The following is a 17952-nucleotide window of genomic DNA, read 5'->3' on the forward strand; positions in this document are numbered from 1 at the left end:
CTCCACACGGCTCCAGGGGGTTAATAAAGACCTTCTGAAGTGAAAAGATGCATTTGTGTAAAAAATATATCCATATTTAATAAGTTATGAAGTAAAATATCCAGCTTCTGCCAGACCGTCTTCTGTATTCAACTTTTAAACGATGAAACATTTGAAGTATTTAATTTCTGTAGCACTGCTGTACCTGAATACTGACCTGAAAACCTTTCTGTTTATTTATTTGTGCCTCTGCTTTATTTGTTCTTGTTTGCTTGATATTTAAATCAAGCTTCCTTGTCTTGTGTTACAACAAGCATAAGAATTGTAACCTCATTGTAAAAATACAAATACACTGAGTGAGCAAATAACATTAGGTAACATTATATATATAATTTATTTACACACTCCGCCTCAAATGACAAAAATCCCCCCATAAGAGTCACCTAAGGGGAAAATTCCCCCGTTTTCAAAAATGAACTAGACAAACAAAGATTTAACATCAGATATATCAGCATTCATGTCCCCTACTATAAATATACAAGTCTACACTTTCCTTAATAAAACCAAAAGCCAATTGCTATATTCATCTTCATTTTGACAACATTCATAAGGAGTATACACATTCAAAATAACAAAAGCATTCTTCTTTTGTTCCACTTTAATTATGATCACCAATCCTCGTCTAATCTAATCACACTAATCAGTGGATCATATTCTTGGCCACACCCCCTGATATTCTGATACTCCACACACTGTTCCATACTTAAATCAGTCCTAGATTCTCCCACACCATATACATCATCATTAACAGAATTAAGTGTGTCTAGATCCTGTTTTGATAAAAAGTCTCTTGTATACGTGTTCGGATTTTTTAGATTCTCAGCCATCCGAATGGGCTAGTGACAGGCAGCACACATGGCATGACTCGTGTTCGTCCTTTGTATAGTATTTTGTTTATTTATACAATTGACCACAGGTCATAAACCTGAAATAAGAAACAAACAGTGTTACAAACATATCCATTTATCATATAATGCAAAATAAAGTATCATGAAATAGTTACAATAAAATAACAAGATCAGTTTCTGCTGTAAACAAGAATACACTGTCATATAATCCCCTATACAGTTTCACACAGCGCCATACTACTACAAACTACATTTCCCATCATGCATAGCGGCGCTCATGCGCAGAGTATAACAGTTACACGAGTCGACGGGCAAAGTGCATCAATCATTATAACACTACGCTTCAATGTTTTATTACATTAATGCAACTCCGTCGCTTACCACAACAATGCGCTACATTAATTTGCTTGGTAACTTGTTAAATATCCAGTGCACGGGCATACTGAGAACGAGAGATTGGAACAGCGCTCGCGCTAATCCGACTACAAAGCGAGTCTCTCTGCACGGACTAAACACAGCCAATGTCAACAATAACACAGGCAGGTAACTTTAAACACTCCTATATTAAATTACAGTAGACCGTGACTCATGATAAACTGTTCAAAAAGCTCTAAACTCGCTACATACCAACAGGCTGTGTGCTCCTGACGATGGGTGAATCATAATCGACGCTACTCCGTGCTTTTTTCTTCCATGAAGCTTCCGGCGCAATCGCGCATGCCCATGCTCAAATGACCATCACGCAACAAAATAATTATTATAACGCAAATATTTTTTTTTTAGCTTAAATAAATCCTATCATTCCCAATATTTTAAGCGGACCTTTTTATACCCATGAATTTTACTAATATTTTTCTCTAGTGACCCAAAGAACCGAACACCTCCCACTTGGCCGACTGATGTAAATCAGGGAAGGCCACTAAATATAACTTCAGTCTCTTTTTTTTTTTTTTCTCCAGCACACGCAGCCGCCTCCCAGGGTTACCCACTGGTAATGACTTTATGCTGGTCTTCCACAGGAATTAATACGACCAGTCTCCGCACATCCCTGCGAAGGATGATAGTAGAAAGTAAAGCTGAATCTTTTGCCTGGGTCCTGGCGACAAGGGGGGCAGGAAGACCTATACAGGTTGCCACGTCAGCATCACGGACCACCCCAGACTTGTCCGGGTAGGTGGCAACGATTCGACCGAGTCGGAACTGTCCTCTTAGGGCATTCTGGTCTGCGATCCAAACTAGATCTCCAACCTGGACACTTCTTTCCACTCTGTGCCACTTATGCCGGATAAACAAGTTTGGTCCTGCTAGTTCACTCCACTTTGACCAGAATTTGTCAACTCCCACTTGAACAGCTTTCAGCCTCCGCCAAGAGTGAGTTTCCAAATCAACACCGTGCATATCTCCTCCTTGCCCAGTGCGTCCTAGGATGAGAGAGTTAGGAGTCAAGTACTCTACTGTATCTTCTTGTTCTTGTGCCTTGGCGTCGATGGGACGCTCGTTAGTTAGGTTGGCTGCTGAGTAGAGAAGAGTCTGGAACTCCCCCCAGGTGTAGTTATCGGTTGTTCTGCTGAGACTACTGAGAGCTCTTTTGACAAGTTTAACAGCAGCCTCGGCCGCTCCATTCCTGTGGGGTGAATCCGCAGGATGGAACTCCCATTGCCATTCAGTTCCATTTTTTGCTGCTATGTCCTCAATAGCCACCTTCTCTAAGCATGCTAAGTGCTTGTGTAGATCTCTCAGAGCAGACTTGGCACCTATGAAATTAGTGCCTCTGTCAGACCATAACTTCCGAGGATGCCCCCTTAAAGCAGTGAATCTGGAGTAGGCTTGAAGAAAGCTCTCAGCAGACAAGTCGTCAACGAGGTCCGCGTGAATGGCTCTAGAAGCCATACAACAATATACAACTCCCCAAACCTTTTTCTTGGTCCGTTTCTTTACTGCATCTCTAACCTCAAAGGGGCCGAAAAGGTCCAATGTGGTATACTCAAAGGGGTTTGCTCTGCTAGTACGTTCATGAGGAAGGTCGCTCATTACCTGTTGGCATAGCTTTGCTCTTTGCTTCTTGCAAGTAACGCAATCATTTATAATCTTCTTGACTATCCTACGGCCTTCTATGACCCAAGCTTTTCTTCTCGTGCGTAGCAGTGTAGCAGCAACACCCTCATGATTGGCCTCGTGAGCTTCTCTAGCCAGTAACGTTCCCAGCCATGACTGGAATGGAATCAACGGTATAACTCTTCCGTCTTCACTCCAAGATTGCACTCTACCGCCACAAAGCAAGAGTCCTGTGTTTTCATCTTTTGTTACAACCAGGCGATTCAAGGCTGTAGTCTTAAAGTTCAAGCCGTCCTGGGCAGCAAGGGCTAAGTCTTGAAAAGCAACTGTTCTCTCTCCTACAGATAGCTTAGGACTACTTGCCTCCCACTTTGCTGAATTCAAGGCTTGGTTCTTCACCTTTAGCCAAGTTTCTGTAGCTCGTCGGACCCAAGCGATAGTTCCACATAGTTTTGATAAACTACTGAACCGCTTGGGCTCCACCAGGCGCACAAGAGCCAAGCCCCAAGGTTTCCCTCTCTTCCTTTCTACTGCTTGAGTTGGACCTTGGTCTTTTGGTGGTTGTAGTATATCAGCTCCTACGTTAGCGCCATTACCAGTGCTGCAGGGTCTTGCAATTTTTTGTGATTGAGCTCTGGTGGTTACAGCTGAGAATGCTTTTCTTTGTAACCTTTTTACTTGATCAGCAACTTTGGTCACAATTTCACTGGCCATCTTCACAGGCCATTCGGCTTCAGGTCTTTTTAAGAACTCTGGGCCTTGTTGCCATTCTGACTCTTCGTCGAGTTCTTCAGGAGTTGCTCCCCTAGTGATGATGTCAGAAATGTTAAGAGTGCCGTCAACCCACCTCCACTCATCTACTGGCCCAGCCATCTGTATTTCACCGATTCGGTTGGAGAAGAACGTTTGGTAACCATAACTATCCTTCTGAATTGCCCCTAAGATAGTTAGACTGTCCACAAAGTGGACCCAGTGTTTGACCTCTAGGCGGCAGTGCTTTTCAAAGTACCTTCTCAATCGGGTTGCGAAGACAGCGCCACATAACTCTGCCTTGATCACGTCCCCTTTCTGGTTGAGAGGAGTTAGTTTGGCTTTCGACTCAACAAATCTCACAACAACTCCACTTCGCGTTTCCCAGCGGAGATAAAGCACGGCGCCGTAGGAAGCCTCACTCCCATCTGAAAACGTGATACCCATTGGGCTGCCCATGGCTTCAAAGGGCGTAAGACTTCTTTCGAACTTCACCTTGCCAAGTCTCACGTACTCCTCGAAAAGTCTAATAGCAGCCTCTCGGATTCTTGGCGACAATGGGTCATCCCAAGTATCTTTAATTGGGTTACCTATACTTGCTTCTTGGTAGGATTCCCTTACAAGCATTACTCCTTTCTGCTTTGCAGGAGTGCCAAACCCGATAGGGTCATAGAACCCAGCGACTTGACTTAAAAGCACTCGACGAGTTAAGGGGTCTGGAGTTCGACTTCTTACTTGCTCTTCCTTCAAATCAATTTCCGTCCTCATCTTTCCTCGCTTCTTTGAGAAGTTAATGGACGTCAACACCCGAAGTTTGTCAGTCTCTGGCTCATAACCGACACCCAGCGCTTTGCTTTCTTCGTCTCGCATCTGATTAGGCAATACAAGAGTCTTAGGCGTGGACACAGTTGTCTCAATGTTACTGGAGTTAGTTGCAACTCCTAACCTCCCACTTTGGCCCGTCAAAACCCATGGTTTTAAGGAGAAACTTCCAGCCTTCAAGATCCTTTCAACTCCATTGCTGATCTTTTCCAGTGTTTTGATGTCATTGTGGGATGTTAATATGTCATCAACATAGCTGTCTTCTACCAGAACACGGCGTTCTTCGACCATGGTTGCAAACTGTGGAAGATTAGCAGTCTCCCTCATAGCAACCTGGGCAATGCAGCCAGCAGGTTTGTCCCCGATGTTAACTCTGACGACAGCGAAGGTTTGAATCTCATCCTTAGGGTTGTCTCTCCAGAGGAACCGATGGAGATGAACTTCTTTGTCTTTAAGCCAAACAGAATTATACATTTTCTTCACGTCACCTAGGGCGGCATACAATCCAGTTCTGAATCTTAGAAGAACTCCTCTGATCTGATTGAGGACATCTGGGCCCTTGTACAAAAGGTCATTTAAACTCACCCCGTTGAACTCTTGGCTGCTGTTCCATACAATTCTTACAGGGGTAGAGGATGAGTGTGGATTTGGTGCGACTAAATGGTTGATGTACCACTTTGGGCCCTCCCAGCTATCAAGTTCTTCTTGAGTGAGTTTGATGGCAGCTCCCCTTGCGATCATCTTGTGGATTTGCTCCCTGTACGCAGCCTTCCATTCCGGTTCCTTCTCGAGGCGTTTCTCAGTGTTGAGGAAAGTCGCCTCCACTGCACGTCGGTTGTCTGGCAGAGTCGCAGGATCACCTTTCCAGGGATAAGTTGCGTCCCAGTGAGGAGACATGCTGTGCTTGTCTGCTTGCACATAAGTGAGGCATTCTTTGATCTTTTCTATTTCTCTTTCCTCTCCTAGTGTCATTTCTTTCCCACCAGGGGGACATCTACCGCATTTGCAGCCACCACATTGAGGGTCGCAGGCAGCGCCGATGCTGTCCCACTTGAACCAATCAAACATTTCTTTGTTAGTGACCAAAGTACTCCTGGGGATTGCTCCTTCATCTTTAGCTTTGGCAAGTTCAATTGGGTCAACAAGGACTTCTTTATAAGCCTTTGAAGCTGATCTCATAGAACGAGCAAAATGAGTTTCGGACCTGTGCACCGCTAAGTCCACTTTCTCAAAGAGGTCAGGATGAGCTCCACCGACCGTTATACCCAGAGGACCGTCCCAGAGGACGAGGTCTCCTTCCACTTTGATTGGTTGTGGGACCAGACGACCTTCCCTATGGCTTATTAATAGGTCGATTTTATCTGGACGGACCAAGTCGTGAGCAGCAACATTAGGAAAGAATTTCAGTAGTTGCTGTGGCGTGACTGCTTGGTTTACTTTTGCAATGCTCTCCAGGCCGTAACATAGGAGCTTGTGCTCCGCCACTGTACCCTTCTGTGTTTTTACTCTTAGTCTCATAGTATACCTTTTAGTAGAAACTATCTTCTCCATTCCTCCAACTCCTTGCACAATCAACTTGATGTTTTCCCCTTTCAGCTTAAAACGCTCAGCGGCTTCATTTGAGATATAATTGGTATCTGAAGCAAGATCGATGAGTGTTCCGATCAACTGGCCTGAGTTAGTCGTCACGGAGAGCAGCATCATTACTACGGGGTACTCTTTTGGCTCACTATCTGAATTAGTACACACTGTTGTTGAAATCTTATTTGAGAAAGCTTCTTTGACCTCTGCTTTTAGCTGTGGGGAAAGCTTGGCAAGCACCTCCTCTTGCCTGTCTGTCAGTCCAAGCCTCTGTTTCTCTATTCCAAATTTGCATTGTTCTTCCTTCTTTCTATCGTTCTTTCTTACCTGTGGCAATGGGCAGAGTAAGTAGTTGTGGTCTGACGACCCTCCTTTCTGGCAATCTTCTTTAGAGCATAGAAACTTTTCAGTGCAGTAGCCATCCTCAGTATGGATGCACAAACATTTGAGGCATACTCCTGACTTCTTTAACTGAGCTTTCTTGCTCGACAAGTTGAGCTTCTTGAAGGCTTTGCATGCAAACAATCTACCGGCGTGCTTTCCGTCCCCACAAGTTATGCATGAGCTAGGTTGATAGCCCTTTTTGATTGATGTAGTCTTGGTAAATGCCTTCTTTTCTCTACTTTTTTCCTGTGACCTTTCAGTATAGTCTCTTGAGCTAGGCTGCAGTTGATCTAACTCCTCAAGAATGTCCTCCTGTTTTTTCAAGTACTCCATTAGACAATCAAAGTGGTTTCTGGGTGAAAACCCGTTTGCAGGGTGGTTTTTATAAGTTATCCACTTTTCTTTCAGGGAGTCTGGTAACTTGCTCTCAATCGACTGTGCTACTAACCGATTTTTTACAGCATCTTCTTCCCCTAGGACTTGGAGGTCACGAAGAGCTCTTTCCACAGCTTGGATTAGTTCAATCGTCTTTCTAGGACTGTTTCCCCTTACAGGCGGTAGGTCATGAACTTCTTTTGAGATAAGTAGTACTATTTTCGGCTTGTTTCCATACTTGTTGTCCAGGAGTCTGAACACATCAGTTGCAGATCCACAGCTAGACAAAACGAGGTTCCTTTTGACTTTGTCATCTAAGCTTCCTATAAGATGGAACTTTTTTATATTTTCTAAACCATGTGGGTTTCCCAGCTGCTGAAGGTCCTCCCATTCAGCTTTCCAACGGTAGTAATCCCTCATATTACCAGAGAAAGTAGGAAGGCGTGCACGTTCTAGCACGAGTTGGGGCTTAAAATGGAAAGACCCTGGGTACATGTTGGAAACATCTTGGGCTTGCGATTGCGTGCTTGTAGCATTTGGAAGTCCACCATCAATGAGATAGGTAGGAGCAATGGGTGGGTCATGCCGAACTTCGTTCATAGGAATGTGACTATCTACAGAACAGGACGGTTTACGATTAGGAGAAGAACAAGAACTAATAGACGCGGCGGCTTGCCCACCAGTCTGGCTTTCCTCGTCTTCAGCTTTCACTAGTTCTTTCTGCTCCTCATCGTCTTCAGACCAATTGCTGCGTCGTTGCCATACCCACTTATCTCCCAGTCTCTCTTGTCGTTTTCTCAACATCCTGCTACGGTTTCTGGATTCAGTTAGTGAGGCATGAGGAATCATTTCTGTCCACTCAATTACTAGACTGTTTACTTCACAGACATCTCGTTCTAAGTTCCTAATCATCAGTTCACACTCCTTCCTACCCAGTTGCATATGGTCGGTTGCTTCGGCCTGATCCAGAGCTGAGTTTACCTCCTTAACAAGGGTGGAAATTTGCTCCTCCGCAAATCTGGTCCAGAAGCTGTTTTGGATGAGGTGTTTTACTGCATCAAACTTTCGATCGCATTCTAATGTTTTCTCGTCAACCTGATCTGCCCTTTTTGTGGCTTCTTCGTCTTCTAATTCTCGTAGGGCCATAGCATACTCAAATCCTGCATCTTCCACTCTGGCATGATCGCCTTTGAAATCTCTCCACTCAGCCTTTAGATCCCTTTCTTCTAGCGCATTGGCTCTGGAGGTGAGATGGTTGGCTCTTTTAGTGAACGCAGTCTGGGCTGCTGAACGCTTCTGCCGTAACCTCTCTATTTTCTCCTTTTCTGCCATCTTGCCAATTTGCAGACTAGCAAGTGAATAGGCGGTTTAGAAGGGCTTTTGACTGAACTAGATAAGGTACCCAATAAATGATTTATCTTTTGGTCCTCAGGCTTCAGAACAGGGCCACAATGTTTGAATGGCAGGCCAAAAATTGGTTTATGACTGTTCGGATTTTTTAGATTCTCAGCCATCCGAATGGGCTAGTGACAGGCAGCACACATGGCATGACTCGTGTTCGTCCTTTGTATAGTATTTTGTTTATTTATACAATTGACCACAGGTCATAAACCTGAAATAAGAAACAAACAGTGTTACAAACATATCCATTTATCATATAATGCAAAATAAAGTATCATGAAATAGTTACAATAAAATAACAAGATCAGTTTCTGCTGTAAACAAGAATACACTGTCATATAATCCCCTATACAGTTTCACACAGCGCCATACTACTACAAACTACATTTCCCATCATGCATAGCGGCGCTCATGCGCAGAGTATAACAGTTACACGAGTCGACGGGCAAAGTGCATCAATCATTATAACACTACGCTTCAATGTTTTATTACATTAATGCAACTCCGTCGCTTACCACAACAATGCGCTACATTAATTTGCTTGGTAACTTGTTAAATATCCAGTGCACGGGCATACTGAGAACGAGAGATTGGAACAGCGCTCGCGCTAATCCGACTACAAAGCGAGTCTCTCTGCACGGACTAAACACAGCCAATGTCAACAATAACACAGGCAGGTAACTTTAAACACTCCTATATTAAATTACAGTAGACCGTGACTCATGATAAACTGTTCAAAAAGCTCTAAACTCGCTACATACCAACAGGCTGTGTGCTCCTGACGATGGGTGAATCATAATCGACGCTACTCCGTGCTTTTTTCTTCCATGAAGCTTCCGGCGCAATCGCGCATGCCCATGCTCAAATGACCATCACGCAACAAAATAATTATTATAACGCAAATAATTTTTTTTAGCTTAAATAAATCCTATCATTCCCAATATTTTAAGCGGACCTTTTTATACCCATGAATTTTACTAATATTTTTCTCTAGTGACCCAAAGAACCGAACAATACGTACAATGCCCGCATTCTCCAGAAGCTGTCAGTAACAATGCATTGCGCTTCGTCACCATCACTGTCCCAGTGCAGCCCATGTGAGTTATATGACACTACTCTAAAGTTCATAAAATCATAATCACACATTCACTTCAGCAGACACATGTGCCTCCGCTGCACACACACCTCTTGCACCACTAGGTGTTTCTACATTCGCTGGGCCTGCATTTATCCTGGGTTTAAAAATAAAACACCCCATCTGGACAGAGCTGTGCTTCAAGTCAAGTCACCTTTATTTATATAGCGCTTTTTACAATGCAGATTGTGTCAAAGCAGCTTTACATTGATAACTGGTACATTATTTTTGCTGCACAGCAGCTCTTCAAGAATAGTGTCAATGCAGGCAGATCAAAGCACTGTTGAATAAATGTCAAGAATACTGTTGAATATCAAATGTCAAGTCAAATGTCAAGTGTCCCCAACTAAGCAAGCCAAAGGCGACAGCTGCAACGAACCCAAACTCCAACGGGTGACATCAGGTGGCAAACAAGTGGCAAATAGGTGTTAAAATGGAGGAAAAACCTTGGGAGAAACCAGGCTTAGTCGGGGGGCCAGTTCTCCTCTGGCGAGCAGTGCTTTGTTATGAATCAGGTTGCTATCATAAGTCTGATAGGATCGTAACAATCAAAGTATTTACTCGATCTCTGCTGATACTTCAGGGCTGCGTTGTGGTCGTGTCCAGTTGAGGATCGTATTCATCACGCCGGTATGGACGGTTTGTTGAGGAACTGTGCTACTGGCTGTCGTGTTGATGATGTCTTCACAATGGATGATCTAGTCGACTCGATCTCTGCTGATACTTCAGGGCTGCGTTGTGGTCGTGTCCAGTTGAGGATCGTATTCATCACGCCGGTATGGATGGTCTGTTGAGGAACTGTGGCACTGGCTGTCGTGTTGATGATGTCTTCACAATGGATGATCTAGTCGACTCGATCTCTGCTGATACTTCAGGGCTGCGTTGTGGTCGTGTCCAGTTGAGGATCGTATTCATCACGCCGGTATGGACGGTCTGTTGAGGAACTGTGGCACTGGCTGTCGTGTTGATGATGTCTTCACAATGGATGATCTAGTTGACTCGATCTCTGCTGACACTTCAGGGCTGCGTTGTGGTCGTGTCCAGTTGAGGATCGTATTCTTCACGCCGGTATGGAACGGTCTGTTGAGGAACTGTGGCACTGGCTGTCGTGTTGATGATGTCTTCACAATGGATGATCTAGTCGACTCGATCTCTGCTGACACTTCAGGGCTGCGTTGTGGTCGTGTCAAGGCGCCGGTCCTCGATCTCAAGTCCTCACAAACTAATGGCTTCTCTGTGATCTAAATCGGGGCAATCCTGCGCTGTCTGCACTGCCCCAGTTAGGAGAATGGCCACTGGTATGCTCAGCCCGGATAGGCAGGAACCTCCATGCAGAAAAGATCCCTATCATACGGCCAGCCATGTGAACAAGACTGCTGTCCCATAACACGCATTTAACGTTTGCATTTATCTTTTGACATAAAGGAGGTCATTATAGTATAAAAACATATTTTAAGTTTTTATCTATTAAAATCCCTGCTGATAAAAGTACTTTATTTGGAGTTGTGACATCTCAAAGTTAGATTGTCACGGGAAATAAGGATAGATGCAATAGCAAGTGGTAATATCTCATTTATTGAGCTTCACTCCAGAAAGTCAGAGAAACATGTAACACAAGCAGGAGAGCGGTGACACAGGGACTTTGATGAGCCGTGACGTGGAGATGATGAAAATCGAGCTGTAGTCCGGGTGAGAGGTGATCGTGTAGGAGTCCAGGTGATCTGTTGTCATGAACATCCAACGAGGAACACAAGACCGGGAACACTGATACGAAGAACTCCAACGAATGCACACACGAGGAACGAGGAACAAAACAGGGAACACCAACAACGATCTGACAAACATGAAACGAAAGACAAGGCATTAAATAGGCTGGCAGAGATTAGAAACAGCTGCCGCTGATCAGAATCAGCGGCGACGCCCACAAGAAACAATTAACGTGACAGCACAACGTAAACACAGACAACAGAGTGAGACAGCGGATCCACAACCGTGACAGTACCCCCCCTCCTAGGAACGCCTCTCGGCGTTCCCAGGAGCACCTACCTGTCGATTGTAATCATCGATAAGGGAGTGATCCAGGATGTCCCTGGCAGGAACCCAACTTCTCTCCTCTGGACCGTAACCCTCCCAGTCCACCAAGTACTGAAATCCGCGTCCCCTCCTTCTCGAGTCCAGAATGCGGTTAACCGAATAAGTGGGCTCCCCGTCTACGAGACGCGGCGGTGGAGGAACCGGGGTAGGCGGATTAATGTGTGAATGAACCACAGGCTTGATTTTAGACACATGGAAGGCGGGATGAATTCTCCTGTACGCTGGAGGAAGTTTGAGTCGGACTGCCACCGGACTAATGATCTTGGTGACAGGGAACGGGCCTATGAATTTAGGAGCAAGCTTATTGGAAACGGAACGGAGAGGAATGTTCTTAGTAGAAAGCCACACTTTTTGACCTACGACGTATACGGGAGGCTTCGACCGGTGGCGATCAGTCTTAGCCTTGGTGCGCGCCCCCACTTGGAGAAGAGTCTCGCGGGCTCTAGTCCAAGTGCGGTGACACCTCTGGATGAAGGCGTGAGCGGAGGGGACCGCAACTTCGGATTCCAGACTGGGAAAGATAGGTGGCTGGTACCCTAAACTACATTCGAACGGTGAGAGGCCCGTGGAAGACACTGGTAACAAATTATGTGCGTACTCAATCATAGAGAGTTGCTGGCTCCAGGAGCAAGGATTCTTGGAAACCACACATCGCAACATTCTTTCCAAATCCTGGTTGGCTCTCTCGGTTTGACCATTGCTCTGGGGATGGAACCCAGACGAAAGACTAACGGTCGCCCCCAGCAACCTACAAAACTCTCGCCCCCTGTCGGAAACCACGTCCACCGGGAGGCCATGTAACCGAAAGACGTGGTCCACGACAGTTACCGCTGTCTCCTTAGCAGAGGGTAATTTAGGCAAAGGAATAAAATGAGCCGCCTTCGAGAACCGGTCCACTACGGTCAAAACAACCGTGTTACCCTGGGAGGGTGGGAGGGCGGTGACGAAATCTAGCGCGATGTGGGACCAGGGTCTCGAAGGGACACACAGCGGTTGGAGTAACCCATCTGGGGGTCGATTGGAAGTCTTACCAGTGGCACAAACCGAGCAAGCCAAAACAAAACTGCGAATGTCACGAGCCATGGCAGGCCACCAGAATCGTTGTTTGACCAAAAAACTGGTGCGATTAACCCCTGGATGACAGGCCACGTTGGAACAATGACCCCACTTGATGACATTGGACCTTAACCTCTCCGGCACAAACAATCGATTCGGTGGGCACCCGGGCGGAGGCGTTACCCCTTCTAAGGCCGACTTGACCTTCGATTCGACCTCCCATGTCAGAGTGGAGACCACTAATGTCTCGGGAAGAATACACTCGGGAGTAACCGGGCGTTCGGAAGGATCAAAAATACGAGAAAGGGAATCGGGTTTGATGTTCTTAGAACCCGGGCGGTACGAAAGAGAAAAATCAAAACGTCCGAAAAAAAGTGCCCACCGAGCCTGCCTGGAGTTAAGTCTTTTAGCCGTTCTGATATATTCTAGATTCTTGTGATCAGTCCAAACGATGAAAGGTACCCCCGACCCTTCCAACCAATGACGCCACTCCTCCAACGCTAACTTGACTGCCAGCAACTCTCTGTTACCAATGTCATAATTGCGTTCGGCTGGGGATAAACGATGAGAAAAAAACGCGCAGGGGTGAACCTTATCGTCTGCGGGAGAACGCTGGGATAGAACTGCACCTACCCCCACCTCTGACGCATCGACCTCCACCACGAACTGACGTGAAGGATCAGGGGCTATGAGGATGGGAGCCGAAACAAAGCGGCTTTTAAGTTTGGCGAATGCAGCCTCAGCTGCATCGGACCACCTGAACGTCGTTCTGGGGGAGGTCAAGGCGGTCAGAGGCGAGGCTAGTTGGCTGAAATTGCGAATAAACCGCCGGTAAAAATTGGCGAATCCCAGAAACCTCTGTAGGGCCTTACGGGAATCTGGACTTGGCCAATCCACCACAGCCTTAACCTTGTCAGGATCCATGCGAACTCCCTCAGACGAGACGATGTACCCTAGGAAAGAAACAGACTGTGCATGAAAATCGCATTTCTCTGCCTTGACAAAAAGCCCATTCTCTAGCAGACGCTGAAGCACTCGCCTGACGTGTTGAACATGTTCCTGGAGAGATGAGGAGAAAATCAATATGTCGTCCAGGTAGACATATATGAACTGGTCAACCATATCTCTCAACACGTCATTGACGAGTGCCTGGAAGACCGCCGGGGAGTTGGACAGCCCGAAGGGCATGACCAAGTATTCAAAGTGCCCCCTAGGGGTGTTAAAGGCAGTCTTCCACTCATCCCCCTTCCTAATGCGGACCAAATGATAAGCGTTCCTCAAATCCAATTTAGTGAAAATGGATGCTCCCTGCAACCTCTCGAAAGCTGAAGACATCAACGGCAAAGGATAGGTATTCTTTACCGTGATGTTATTCAACCCTCGGTAATCAATGCAAGGTCGCAAGGAGCCATCCTTCTTTCCAACAAAAAGAACCCCGCCCCCGCTGGAGAAGAGGAAGGGCGAATGAACTTAGCTGCTAGAGAATCAGAAATATATTTCTCCATGGCCTCCCTCTCGGGAACGGACAAAGAGTACAACTTGCCTTTAGGCGGAGACTTACCGGGAACTAAATCTATAGCACAGTCATAGGGACGGTGCGGAGGAAGAGAAGCAGCCCGGGACTTACTGAACACTTCCTTCGGGTCTAGATACTCCGCGGGCACGTTTGACAGATCCGCTGCCTTCTCCTGTAACACAGAAACAGACACAGAAGAACAAGCAGACACAAGACAAGACTCATGACACTGAGTGCTCCATTCCAGGACGGTGTGAAGTCGCCAGTCCACCCTGGGGTTGTGCTGTGTGAGCCAGGGGTGCCCGAGTACGATGGGAGCCAGAGGTGAGTCCATGAGAAGGAACTGAATAGATTCAGAGTGATTGCCAGAAGTGACGAGAGTGACAAAGTTGGTGGTGAGAGTGATGTTCGGTAGATTCTGGCCATTGAGAGCGTTGACGGAGATCTGTCTGTTGAGGGGAATGATGGGTAATAGAAACTTCTGTGCAAAATGAGTGTCAATGAAGTTACCTTCAGCTCCTGAGTCCAGTAAGGCTTGACAGGTGAGTGTGTGATTGGCCCATCTCAGTCTTACCGGAAGGAGAGTGGATGTTGAGGACTTCTCAGCGGAGATCCCACCCGATAGTAGCCTCAAACGTACTACCGGGCTCGATCTTTTACTGGACAGGCATTAAGGAAATGGCCCGCCCCTCCGCAGTAAATGCATAGTCCTTGGGATCTCCGCCGTTCTCTCTCCTCCCGGGAAAGCCGAGCTCTCCCCACCTGCATGGGTTCAGGATCGAAAGAGGGACCGACCGTGTCCCTTGCGTTGACCCCTCGAGCCTCTGCGCCCCGAAATCCCAGGCCTGGTCGAGGGAGATTCTCCAGCTGATTAATACGGGTATCCACCCGCAGGGCCAGGTCAATAAGTCCATTAAGACTCTGTGGTAAATCCAAAACGTAGATTTCTCTTTGGACACGGTCGGCCAACCCATGCAGGAAGACGTCCCACTGCGCCTCCTCGTTCCACTTGCACTCCGCCGCCAGAGTCCGGAACTCAATTGAATAATCCGCCACCGTGCGATCTCCTTGCTTCAACGGCGTCAATCTGCGGGCTGCATCTCTTCCAGAGATCGCACGGTCAAATACTCTTCTCATCTCGGCGGCGAGTGCCAGGAACGAGGAGCAGCATGGATCGCGACCCTCCCACACCGCCGTTCCCCACAATGCCGCCTGTCCAGTGAGCAGAGTCAGCACAAACGCCACCTTGGCCTCCTCTGCTCCAAAGGTGCGTGGCTGGAGAGAAAAGTATAATGAGCACTTGTTCAGAAAAGCTCGACAGAAACTTGGCTCACCGGCATAAGTCTGTGGTGTAGGTAGACGTGGTTCAGGCTGATCCGTCAGCGATGGTAGTAGGGGAGGAACGGGCGGCGTGGGTGGCGCAGCGGGACTACGCAGTTCTTGTAGCTGTTGGGAGAGCTCGGACACCTGTGTCACCAACCGGTAGATGAAATGCTCTCCTGCTGTTGATCCATCCGCGCAATGTTGTGGTTGATGAACTCCGTTAATGCTGCGGAACTTGCTGCATCCATAATGTTGGTCAGATCGTTCAGTCACGGGAAATAAGGATAGATGCAATAGCAAGTGGTAATATCTCATTTATTGAGCTTCACTCCAGAAAGTCAGAGAAACATGTAACACAAGCAGGAGAGCGGTGACACAGGGACTTTGATGAGCCGTGACGTGGAGATGATGAAAATCGAGCTGTAGTCCGGGTGAGAGGTGATCGTGTAGGAGTCCAGGTGATCTGTTGTCATGAACATCCAACGAGGAACACAAGACCGGGAACACTGATACGAAGAACTCCAACGAATGCACACACGAGGAACGAGGAACAAAACAGGGAACACCAACAACGATCTGACAAACATGAAACGAAAGACAAGGCATTAAATAGGCTGGCAGAGATTAGAAACAGCTGCCGCTGATCAGAATCAGCGGCGACGCCCACAAGAAACAATTAACGTGACAGCACAACGTAAACACAGACAACAGAGTGAGACAGCGGATCCACAACCGTGACATAGATTCATCAGTACAAGAAAGAATCAGGTAGTCACACCTGAGCACCGCTCACCTGGTATGTGAAGATGCTAACCAGAACTCACTGGAGGTGTGACCCAAACACTTTCAAACACAAATACACCATAGGAAATGGACATGTGTTTCTAAATTATTAACTTTTTTACTAACAATATAAGTGGAGCTCGAGGGAGATAAAACAAAAAAACAACACAAAAATAAGTCATGACTCCCATTAACATTTATTTCCAAACCCCCACAGACAGTCCTTCAGAAGCCTGTGGATGATGAGGACAGAGACGACTCCACTGCTGCTGAGATCATGAGCGTCATCACGAGCTGTATGAGAAGCTTTACTGAAGAAGTTTTGGCTCTATTTGTTACTTGAGTTAAAAACATCTCCATTTACATACAGCAGCTAGAATAAATGTTTATAATTAAATGTGTGATAATTATTCTTTCATAGCATCAGCAAACATGCTGTAAATGCAGCTTTTTTTTTAATTTATTTTGAAAATACGTACCTTTATTTTGACATGGTTAAAAACCGGAAGTAGCGTCTGTAAGCGCCGTAAGCCACTCACGGTGATCAAAGCGCACATGTAGCTGTGATGTTTCCTGCTAGTTTGTTTCTTTATCACTCCATGTTACGTGGTGTTTGCTACAACTGTGTGTGAGTTGAAGAATATTTTGTTTGACTGTGAAGATTGCTTCTGGGAAATGACTCTGCCGTTGGTTGAGAAGCAGGCTAAAGTGGTCAGTATTTCTCTGTATTCTTTATTAGCATTCGCTACAGTGCTAAGCCATGCTATTTATGTAATGATTGCAATGTTTAATGTTGTCTTTTATTTTTCTGTCTAAAATTTGTAGTTCTACGGTGTTAATAAATATCTGTAAATGGAACCGGAGTCTCGCATTCAATCAATGGGTGGCACAGTAGAACACTTCTGCATCGGTGAAGACTCTGAGCGGACGAAGACGGACCAGTTGCAGGCCACGTGCGGTAAAGGAGAGGCCTTCATGTGAACTGTTTGTGTGAATCCAAAGGGCGACGGACAAGGCTACACAAGCAAGCATGTGAGAGTGTCTTGAAAGTAGCGCAAGTACTGCCATTATAACACACGGACATTTAATTTGTGTTTTTTTTCCTTAAAGCAGCAGTGGACATTCTCTTTTCCTGCAATTGATTATCTAGCAAGAAACTAAGTAAATAAGTAAATTAAGCATTCTCCCAGTTGAATATAAGATGTTGTAAGTTAATATAAAAGTATTGTTCATACAAGTGAGTTTTTATATTTAGACTGTTCCAAGAGTTTTCACACTTTGTTAATTGCCCTTTTTATTGCTTATACATTGAAGTGTGTTATGACACTGTAGTGTTTGGTGTACAGTATTCACAGGTTAAGCTAAGGTATTCAAAGAGATTTATATTTACATTTCATTTCATTTTTAACATTTCATGTTATTTTATATTTGCACACTTTAGAGAACAGAATACATTTTATTCAAATTTCAATACATTTAAACCTCTATACATTTAATATGTCACATTCAAAGGAAAGCACTTTTCCAACTGAAGAGGTCACTCTTGGAGACCATCAAAAGGATAGTGATGCAGAGCAGATTACCCTATCACAGCAAGGTGATGCTGACGAGCAAGTTGAAGACACAGCGCAGGAAACACAATCTCAGGTTGGTGCGAATGACACACAAATGCCTCCTGGAATTAGGAAATCTGGACGCACATGAAAGCTCACTGAAAAAGGAAAAGCTTTGTTAGATGACAAATGGAAGGATCTAAATGTGAGTTTTGTAAGGATGTACAGAAGATGGAA

At 45.8% G+C, this 17952-nt stretch overlaps 1 protein-coding gene across 1 annotated transcript; it reads right to left on the bottom strand.

Moving 5' to 3' along the window:
• Positions 1–909: 909 nt before the first annotated feature.
• LOC137006349 (uncharacterized) lies at positions 910–4142 on the bottom strand. The gene is made up of 2 exons (XM_067367025.1): positions 1877–4142; positions 910–964 (listed from the first exon to the last, which is right to left on the bottom strand). Exons 1-2 carry the CDS (start codon positions 4137–4139, stop codon positions 957–959), a joined length of 2271 nt encoding a protein of 756 aa, XP_067223126.1. The 5' UTR covers positions 4140–4142; the 3' UTR covers positions 910–956.
• Between the last annotated feature and the right edge of the window lie 13810 nt (positions 4143–17952).

The sequence above is a fragment of the Chanodichthys erythropterus genome, chromosome 3 (assembly GCF_024489055.1).
Source record: "Chanodichthys erythropterus isolate Z2021 chromosome 3, ASM2448905v1, whole genome shotgun sequence".
Lineage (NCBI taxonomy): Eukaryota > Metazoa > Chordata > Actinopteri > Cypriniformes > Xenocyprididae > Chanodichthys > Chanodichthys erythropterus.